Genomic DNA, 10,387 nt, shown 5'->3' with positions numbered 1-10,387 from the left:
TCTTTGTGATGTTGAATTCTGTTGAGCTGAGCTTCCTGGCCTCCTCTTCTGATGGTCCACTGACTTTGTTTTATAATTATGGGAAATCACAGACTTGGTGGCTGATGGGGCGGTTTGTGTGTGAATGCTCTGTGCACTCAGAAATGACTTCAGTGGCTGGCAAAGCTGAGACTCAGGCGTTAGAAATGGAGTGTTTGGTCTTCTATAAAAAGTTTATTTTTTTATTCAGAAGAGGAATATTTGTCACATACTATGTACAGTTAACTTGAACTCCATGTGCAGGCTGCCTTAAGGACAGACTTCATGGAGTCAAGTCACAAGACACCTGGACAAGGGGCAGCTTACTCCAGCAGGCAGGTGGGGGTGGGGGACCCGATGCACCAGGACAAAGGACAATACAGGACCCGATTCTGACTTCCCCAGGAAGGACTCTGCATTCAGCTGCCTTGAAGTTGTCTCTGAATTCTACCAACCCCTCCTCATCATTTCCTGCCTTGTTTTTTTTTGCTTTACTCACCTTTAAAGACGGGAAGTTTGCTAGGCTTAACCACTTACATACATGTCGTAAATATTAAAATGCATCCTTATTGAACATGAAGTAACATCTTGCTATAAAAACTTTTTGGGAAAGATTTTGCAAATTTCAATTTTTTAAAGACTAAATCACTTTATTCTTGTGACTTACCTAAACTTTATTATATTTATATATAATTAGGGTCGTGTCACAGTTGATTAGATATTGCAGACATTTCATTAAATATTAACTCGGATTTTTCTAGTTGCCTTTCCTTATTTTGGAATCCTTTTTATTTTTTTCTTCAGGTCTCAAACGTTTTTTACAAGGCCTTTGAAAAGTTAATAGGTCCTGAGGGATAAGAGTCCAGCAGAACCTCCTCATAGCCCCTCTCATGTAGGGAGCTGTATACTAAAAGAAGGAAGTGAAGAAGGAATGAATGACGTGAAGTCGTTTTCCCAAGGTGGGTTCCCTTCTCAATATTCTGGAATCTCAGCCCAGCGAGGCGTCTGGGTAGGGAGGCCCCTCCCCTCGCAAACCCGGCGGCCGGCGCTCAGCGGACCTAGGCAGGGTCACCCCGGGCCCGAGGTCGCGACAGGGGCCTGAGTGCGGACCGCCGACGGCAGGCGAGGTCTGTCTTCCCCCTGCCCCACTCCCCAGCTGGTGCGCATGGGCAGAGCCGCAGCCCGAGCCCTGGCTCCCCTCCCCCACTGCAGGTGAGCCGCAGAGCCGTGGCCCCCACTCCCCGCAGCCTCGGGGGTGACGTCAGGCCTCTGGACCGCGCTCCGGCCCCGCCCCTGCAGGCAGCGCCGGGGGCCCGCGACTCGGCGGTGGAAGCCGGTCCCACTGCGGGACACGCCGGCTGCGACAGGCAGAGGGGGCGGCGAGGTTCCGGACTGGGCTGCCGCGGCTGCCCGACGCCAGGGCGTGGAGCGTCCAGGCGGAGCTCCGGGCTCTGGCCGCGGCACACCTGCCTCGCCGTCCGCACAGCCAAAGCCGCTGCGGGGTCCGCACCCACTGCCCCGCGGGATCGCGGAACGCCCTGCCAGTCTCAGCTGTCCATCTCCGCCCTAGCCAGCCAATCACCCACGACTGCCCCGGCCGCACCTCCCGGAATCTCTGATGGACATGCGGCTTTGCCTATAATATGGGGGCCTCGGCCGCCAGGGCTGGGAGCGGGAGCCAATGAACATCGTTTCAGGTGGGTGGAGGGAACGGACCTCGGGAAGGTAGCTTCGTTCGGGTTGCTAACGTCTTCCCTTGGAGATGGGCGCGCAAACGGACCAGTGGGTCTGGGGGCGGTGGTGACGGGCGTAGAGCTGGCCCAATGAGGGTGGGAGTGGGTGGGGCAGCCCGGAGTAGCAGTGCTAAAGGAGCCCGGCGGAGGCAGCGGTGGGTTTGGGACTGAGGCGCCGGTTCTGTGGTCGCGGCTGGGGACGTGCGCCGGCGCCACCATCTTCGGCTGAAGGTGAGAGGTGCGGTTGCCCGGGTCCGAGACCGTCGACCGGAGATCGGGGACGGTTTGTAGTGGGGGGAGGGATCCTCGGCGGCTCTGGAGGGCGAGAACGGAGCCGAAGCGGGAGCTGGGGAAGACAGAAGGGACTCTGGACGGAGGGTTTGTGCTGCGGGGGCCGTAGATTCCTGCGAGGAAGGACATTGCGGGGAGGTGGCGGGGAACGGGACCCCAGTGGGTGGAGAGACCCCTGGAGGGGCGAGGAATGAGGTCCTTGAGAGTGAGAGCCTCCAGCGGGGATGAGGGCCTGGGGTGCGGGAGGACTGCCCCTGGGGTGCTGGGGATGGAGATGTGCGGTGGGCATGTGCGGACCTGGTACTCGGCGTTCGGGATCCGTCTGGCGCGTGGTTGGGGGGACCTCGTGCGCTAGTGGGGGACCCCGGGGATCCCACGAGTCTTTGCCTGTTTCTCAGGAGGGGAGGGAGTCTTGGGGCGGGCTGGAAAGCGCAATCCCGATTGGGGGTTGGGGGAGTGCTGGACGGGAAGGGCCCTTGGATGGGCTGCTGGGTGGCTCAGGCCGGCTCCGGCTCCCGGAGTGCGGTGCGGAGTTCGCCGAGGGGTCGGAAGGCGGGCGGCGCGCCTGGACCTGCGGGGTGGAGGGACGCGAGGGCAGGGCTGCGCACGGCCGGGGCAGCGCGCGGCGGGTGAAGGTCTGATCAGCCGGCCGCGGGCTTGGGGAGGGTCGGGCTCCGCTGGTCCCGGGGGAGCAGGGCTGGGGGGGCGGCGTCAGACCAGGCTCTGTTGGGGCGGCGGGGGCCGGGGGTAGACGTCCGGCCAGGCCCGGGCGGCTTGGGGGGGCGAGGCGGGAAATGTGGCGGGGGAGCGCTGCAGCAGGGCGGCTGGGGGGGAGGGTCAGCCCTTGCTTCGGGATCCCTTTATTGTGTAAGGGATCTGGGCATGGCTGGCCGCGGAGTCTCTTCCTGGCCTTCTGCAGTGGGGGGGTCCAATCTTGATCCCATAAAATCGGCCTGGAACGAGGTCGGAGGGAAGTTGAAGGCGCCGAGGCTCGGCGTCCGCGCGGGCTTTGTGGGCCTGCGGTGGGCGGATGCGGCCCGGGGACCGGCGAGGCCCCCAGCCCGGCCTGCCTGGGAACCGGGGCCTTGGGAAGGAAGCTGGCGACCTGGCGGGTCTGAGCTCGGCTGGTGAGTTTTGGCTAACGTGGCCTTTGCCAATGACCGTTATCTCCGTTCCTTAGGGCCTCTGCAGCTCCCTTCAAGATCACTGCGGTTGATGGAAGGGGGTGGGGTGGGGTGGGGTGGGGTGGGTAGGGGAAAGCAGGCGGGTAGATCCCTAGTGCAAAAGAAACAAAGACGGCTGTTTTCGCTGAATAATATAATACCAAATTTAATACTTCAATTTTGCCGAGATTTTTGTTTTTTAACATTGAAACTGAGGATTCTTTGAGTTAGGCTTTTTTATTCTTGATAGTATCTCACTCTGGAAAACTTTAATCTATTTATTGTTTCATTTCCTTCATCCATCGGCCCTCATTAATTATCTTTTTAGTCCTATGCTTTTGATGTTTAAGTATGCCCTGTCTGTCACGGATCCTGGAAAAGTGGCCATTTTATGCATCTCCTTACTTCTGCATCTTAAATTCAGTTCCTCCCGTCCTTATCTGGAGAAAGCATATGGTGTAATTGGGCGATATAGCACCGGCTTTTGCAGCAAAGAGATGTGACCCGAGAGCTTGCCTTTTTACTTGGGCCCCTTAGGGAAATCATTTCAAGGAAGATAGGCTGGATGGAAGGTGAGACAGGAAATTTTCAAGGGCACGTTGTATGGTGAAAGACTGTAGTCTTCAGTGGTTTCTGTACCTTCTTGTCATGTAGGAAGAATAAAAATTCCTGGTGTCAGTCTCCCCGCTTCAGAAACATTTAACACAGTGTAAAGATATTCACATAGGTGGCCTGGGCCATGAAGCGCAGTAGTGTCCTTTTGCACTTGATTTGCATTTCTGCGCATTTTTGGTTAAACATGATTTGATAAATGAACAGACTTGAGTGACCTCGGTGGTAGCTTTACACAAATTGTAGACAATTCTGTTTCAGCTTATCTGTCCCAGAGAGATGTGCTCATAGATCATTGATCCATCACTTTTGTTTGGATTTTGGTATGCAAGATAGTCATAAACCTGTTCCCTGTGCCTCCACCTACCGTAGGTGCTGGGAGGCAGTTGAGAAGCTTAGTGGGTGGTGTTTCTTTGGAAGTAAAAGATGGCCTTGGGGAGGGACCCCCAGGGAGGTGTGTGTGTCTAAAAATCAGGGAAGGATGGGGCTTTGACTCCGGTGGGGGCAGCTGATAAATAATTGAAGTATAATTAGGCAGTTACTTCAGAGGACACCAAGAACTTTCAGATGCTGTCTGTTACAAAGAGATTCCTATTTATTCCTTTTTTATGAAATGTAAAGCCTTTGCCAGATTGTGTTAGTGTGTTCATTGGCTGAGCCTGTCCTCATCTTTCTTTTTTTTGGCCACACCATGCGGCTTGTGGGATCTTAGTTCCCCAACCAAGGATCAAACCTGGGCCCCCAGCAGTGGAAGTGCAGAGTCCCGAATACTGGACTGCCATTCCCTGAGCATGTACTCTTGAAACTGTAATTGATCATTGATTGACAGGCAGTATGTAGTTCACTGCATGTCAAAATTTTCCCCTCCTCACCTTCCATTCTTGGAGCACGTGTCCTGGAGCTGAACTTGGTTTCCTCCCAGCTCTGTTCTTTGTTAGCTCTGTGACTTTGGGCCAGTTTTTGGCTTTCTCTGAACCTTGGGTTCCTCACCTCTAAAATGGAGATATTAAAAGCACCTACCTGGTGAGCCTGTTGTGAGGATTAAGAATTGATATATGTACACATAAACCACTTAAGAATAGTGCTTGGCCATCATTAGCGGTATATAACGACAGTATTTGCTGTTTTCAAAATTCTAATGTTACCCTTCCTACAAGGCAAAGCATTTGAAAGTGGTTTCTCTATTAAATACTAGCATTATCAAGACAAGTTGCCAAATGTACAATGGAATGAGAAAAATACAACTTATTTGGCAACCGCAAGTGAACAGTTAAAATGAACAAAACGTCTTCCCTGGCCTCAGGGACTCTACCATCTAAACAAGGATTTGAGCACCCACTACCTGCTGAGTCCTCTGGTACAAAAACGAGGAGGGTGCCAGAAGAGCAGTACAAAATGTTAGGAGAAGGATAAGGATTAAATTGCCAGGTTGACCTGAAAAGAACTTGTGAAAGGATGGCATTTGGGTCAGGATTTAAAGGAATGGTAGGTTTTTGGTGGTGGAGGAGAAGCCGAAGCTTACTCTGAGGGTCAGGACCGTTCATGTAATGTTGATCAGTAGGTATATAAATGCCCTCCTGTGGACCAGGGAGTCAACTCATCGTATAGCAAGGACAAAACCATCCTTGCAGCGTTCAGTTAGTTATAGAAAACTCTGGAAAAGTAAAAGTTTGTAATCCTACTACCCAGTGAAGACCCAGTGACTATTTGTTTCCTTTGAAACAAAAAAAGACGTTTATATGTAATTTTTCCCCACAAAATTGGACGCATATTATAATCACACTTTTGTGATCCCTTTTTTTCTTATGTTAAATTACAGGTGCTTCCCCACCTAGCAATAGTACATACTAATAAATTTAAAATGTGTTGATTTAATCAAATAACTTTGTAACTCCATTATTTACTTAAAAAAAAAAAAAAAGACCTGCCCTAGAAATGACCTGTTAAGTTATTCTAATTTATAGTCACTCGCTAAATCTCAGCAGATAATTTACATTGTAAAAGGAAAGAAATGCTTGTATTTTTCGGAAGTATTGTATCAGGTATACAGTTTATACCTAATATGGATAATAAGAGTAACTTGTTATCCTATTTTGTTCTAGTTGGACATTTTCTCTAAGAGGCTCTTCTTCCTAAGGCAGAATGTGTCCTATTGTCTGTATCGAGATTTATCCAGGGTGATTCCCACTTCAGAGCCATCTTCCTAGCAGTGGGTAGTGTATAGGTTCAGAAGACAGAAGACTTGTTATTAATCTTACTAGTGCAGTCTGGAGAGGTGATGTGTTTTTGAAACCATCCTTCAGAATGTACATACATGTATGAATATTTTTTCTATTGCCTTCTCCCACATGGATGCCTTTTAGTTAGAAAGCATATTAGTAAATCTGTTGGTAGAAGTCTTAATGTTATGTGTTTTGTGATTTTTGTTTTATCCGATTGTATACTCCTTAAAGTGGTAAGCATATTCTCTAATTCAGTTTATTAATTAGTCTGAAACATTGGTTTTCAACCTTTTTTGCCTCCCCAACATACCTGGTAGTAGCAGTGGTTCACCATGGCAACCAGAGAACTGTGGAGTGATGGTACTCATAGTGTGCTCCCAGGACCAGCCTTATCAGCAGCATCTGGGAATTTGTTAGAAATGCAAATGACCAAGGGTCTCCCCCAGACCTACTGAGAATAAGGCCTGGCAGTCTGTATTTTAATAAACCCTTCAGGTGTTGCTGGTAAGAGCTAAAGGTTGAGAACCCTGCTCCAGGCCATGAGTGTTTGTAATCCTTTACATTGTAACAACCCATTTCTGAAGAATTTTAGCTATTTGATTCTAGTACATTCTTACTGGGCCTGAAAGGGCTAGTATTTTGTTTCCTCTATCAGTATTTAATCTTTTAGGATAAAGATAGCTAGATCCCTTTAAGAATCTGAAGAAAGTTATGAGTGTTCTCTTCAGAAAAGAACAGGTCTACAAAAAATTGTGCAGTGTATTTAGACCCATTTCAGTGCCTTCATGAAGACCAAACTTTGTCTGTGCATTGGAGGTTAAGAACCTCTTAGTGGGACTTCCCTGGTGGTCCAGTGGTTACGACTCCACGCTTCCCCTGCAGGGGGCCCAGGTTTGATCCCTGGTTGGGGAACTATGGTCCCAAATGTCATGTGGCATGGCCAAAAAAAATTAAAAAGAAAAGAACCTCTTTACAGCCTGGGGTGCTTTTGATTTCCCTTGCAGCCTTCCATCTAAGAGGTTGGTAGGTAGGTAGGCAGGCAGGCAAGAGCTTACCAAGAATCCCCCTCATTTGGGGGAGAGGGAGACGTTGGGAGAGTTGGATGGAGGAGCAAGAGCAGCTGCTTCCTTGCCTTCTTGCATTGATCTGAGTGAGGTTTGTGATAACCTGGAATTTGACTGGAAAATGACTTACTACTCCAAGTCATAAGGGAAGTGTTTAATGATGGTGTTGGATTCCAGAAAGACACTTGTCAGGCAGGAATGATGAGTCACATTAGAAAGGTGAGTGACCAATGTAAAATCCTGTCACTTGATCCGCAAAGTCAGTTCCACAAGCGTGCGAGGAGAAGTAGCTTCAAGGACTGTGCGTTGGGCTTTGGCTGACAGCTCAATGTGAGCCAGCAGTGAGCACTCAATAAACCACTGAGGTCTTAGATACATTCATTGTAGAAGTCCCAGAAACATGCTTTGCTTTCCCTGCTAGGGCTGAGGCTCTGAACAGTTCCTTTCTCTTCTGCACCAGTCACACCACGTCTGGAATACTCTGTTTGCTTTCGGCCCCTCTAAAGGGTTGTAAACACATGGAGTCTGTTTTGAGGCGAGAGACCAGGGTGGGGGAGTGAGTCCTGGTGCAGGACGGAATGCAGAAGAGGAGCTGGAGGGGAGCAGCTGCAGGCCTGGGAGTGGAGACCTGGACAGCCACCATCACATACTTGAAAGGCTGGGTGTGACACCAACTCATGCACTCACCCTCTGTGGCCTCATGTGATCACACTGAGATCACGTGGGCCGTGGAGAAGCTGCAGGGGGCTGGCTTAGGGGAATCGTAAGAGTGTTGAGTCTGTTGTCTGAAGGGCATCTTCCCAGGTGGCACAGTGGTAATGAATTTGCCTGCCAACGCAGGAAACAAAGAGACACAGGTTCGACCCCTGGGTTGGGAAGATGCCCTGGAGTAGGAAATGGCAACCCACTCCAGTATTCTTGCCTGGAAAATTCCATGGACAGAGAAGCCTGGTGGGCTGCAATCCATGGGGTCGCAAAGAGTGGACATGACTGAGTGACTGTGCACACACACACATAGGGTGGGAGGAATGTTCTAGACCTGAGGTTCGCTCCACTGGTAGTCACCCTGCATTTCTGTAGCGACATCCAGGTGGTTGCAGTCATTCCAGCACCACTCCCTGGGTCTTCGGTCCTGAATCTCTGTTTTCATTTTCTTAGTTTTCCTTTCCCTTCTTAACTCCCTGTTTAATTTGTGGCGAGGGTGAAATGGGAGATGAAGAGAAAAACAGAGTTCAGCTGCAACTTTGCTGTTTCCTCCCACTTGGTTTTCAGCCCTCAGTGACTGAGGGTACATCTTGAGTGGTCCTCAGAGAACCAGTCATCATTTATGGTCACCCCTGAAACTTACCTTGGAAACCCAGTTATTGTGGCCCTGGAGGGGGCTCCACCAGCTTCTTCATTCCAGGTTCATGCATTTTGTTTACCAGAGCTTTTGTTTTTAAGTTTCTTAGAAGAGTTGTGAACCATAGCTTATTTCTAAATATCTGACTTTGTTTTCCTCCTCTTCTTGTAGAGTCGATCGCTCTTGGAGCTTCCTGTTTACAATGGCACAGAGAACTGGACTCGAAGATCCAGAGAGGTATCTCTTTGTGGACAGGGCAGTCATCTACAACCCTGCCACTCAGGCTGATTGGACGGCCAAAAAGCTAGTGTGGATCCCGTCGGAACGCCATGGTTTTGAGGCAGCTAGTATCAAAGAAGAACGGGGAGATGAAGTTATGGTGGAGTTGGCGGAGAATGGAAAGAAAGCAATGGTCAACAAAGATGATATTCAGAAGATGAACCCACCTAAGTTTTCCAAGGTGGAGGATATGGCAGAATTGACATGCTTGAACGAAGCTTCTGTTTTACATAATCTGAAGGATCGTTACTATTCAGGACTTATCTATGTAAGTATGCCCTCTAAATAATCATATGAATTGGTGCCTGGGAATTCATGAAAATCGTACATACTGCCCTAATCAATGTGGAATACTCTCTATTTAACATGACTATTTGTACTAAAGATGGGAAGATTGTCCCAAGTCTTAACTTTGCTTTAAATCTTAATTTTAAATAATCCTGTCTGGATTAAATATACCAAAATGGATTTGAGACTTTTGTGACGGGGTGCTCTGGAGCCTAATAAGATGGAGGAGAGCATGTGGCAGAAAGATCAGGGAGCTTAATATGGTAATGAGAGTTGCATCCACGGCGGGATATACACTGGATTTCTAGCATATACCCAGGGGTGTAAAGAGGCGGGGCTGCAAGCTTAGAGGTTTCAGTGAAGAGCGAGACCAAGGTCATTGGGTACAGGGAAGTGGGAAAGCTGAATGCTGAGGTTTTAAAGAGGAAACAGTTCAGGGTCAGATTGAAGCTGGGGCTGTCCTGTGGTTAGTAGTTGACACATGTTGCAGTCACTGACAATGTTGCTGAGCATATAGAAGTTCCCCAAAATAATAAGGGGTAAGGTTGAGAAGAAATATGCAAGCCAGATACTGCAAGAATCTAGAAAGTCAAAATATGTTTGAAGGGATGGTAGACACAGGTGGTGGCATTGGTTTAAAGAAGGCAGGGTAATTAGCAACAATGTGGGTAGACCTAGAGATGATCATACTAAATGAAGTAAGTCAGTTGGAGAAAGACAAACACCATGTGATATCACTTATACGTGGAATGTAAAGTATGACACAAACTTATCTATGAAACAGAAACAGACTTGCAGACCTAGAGAACAGACTTGTGGCTGCCATGGGGAAGAGGTGGAGGAGGGATGGTTTGGGAGTTTGAGATTAGAAGATGCAAACTATCATATAGAGAATGGAAGAACAACAAGTTCCTACCGTATAGCACAGGGAACTGTATTCAGTATCCTTTGATAAACCATAATGGAAAAGAATATGAAAAAGTGTGTGTATGTACACGCTTTTTCAAATTATTTTACATATACGTATGTGTATATGTGAATCACTTTGCTGTACGGTAGAAATTAACACATTTTAAATCACCTATACTTCAATAAAATAAAAGAATAAAGAAGGCATGGTAGATAGAAGGTGGATTTAGAAAGAAGCGACGTTGCGAGAAAGGTTTGACGTAATGGTCTGAATTTGGGAAACCACTTGAATTTTAGGCAGAGGCAGCATTTGTACTAATGTTCAGGCATAAGTCAGAACTTGAGCACCTCAGAGGTCATTTTCCCATAGAATTAGTTTATTTAGTGGATATGTACTGAATACCTACTATGTTCTACCCCGAATATTCATTGAAAGGACTGATGCAGCAGGCCTAATACTTTGGTC

The 10,387-nt window shown here is 48.4% G+C and overlaps 1 protein-coding gene across 3 annotated transcripts in view; it reads left to right on the top strand.

The window, feature by feature from the left end:
- Positions 1-1,350: 1,350 nt before the first annotated feature.
- MYH10 (myosin heavy chain 10) overlaps positions 1,351-10,387 on the top strand; it is a 121,513-nt gene continuing 112,476 nt past the window's right edge. Inside the window, exons 1-2 of one of the 3 annotated variants that reach the window (XM_055406721.2) lie at positions 1,351-1,715; positions 8,617-8,992. In XM_055406721.2, coding sequence (XP_055262696.1) covers positions 8,648-8,992 — 345 coding nt within the window. In that variant the 5' untranslated portion in view covers positions 1,351-1,715; positions 8,617-8,647. Of the gene's footprint in view, positions 1,716-1,847; positions 1,983-3,145; positions 3,170-8,616; positions 8,993-10,387 lie in introns of those variants that run through there. The other 2 variants (XM_055406712.2, XM_055406732.2) reach the window with 2 other exon arrangements.

This window comes from Moschus berezovskii, chromosome 20 (assembly GCF_049115385.1).
Source record: "Moschus berezovskii isolate FMDL1 chromosome 20, NW_MosBer_1.0, whole genome shotgun sequence".
NCBI classification, from domain to species: domain Eukaryota; kingdom Metazoa; phylum Chordata; class Mammalia; order Artiodactyla; family Moschidae; genus Moschus; species Moschus berezovskii.
The sequence above is the reverse complement of the archived record's forward strand: the minus strand, read 5'-3'. Positions and strand labels throughout refer to the sequence as shown.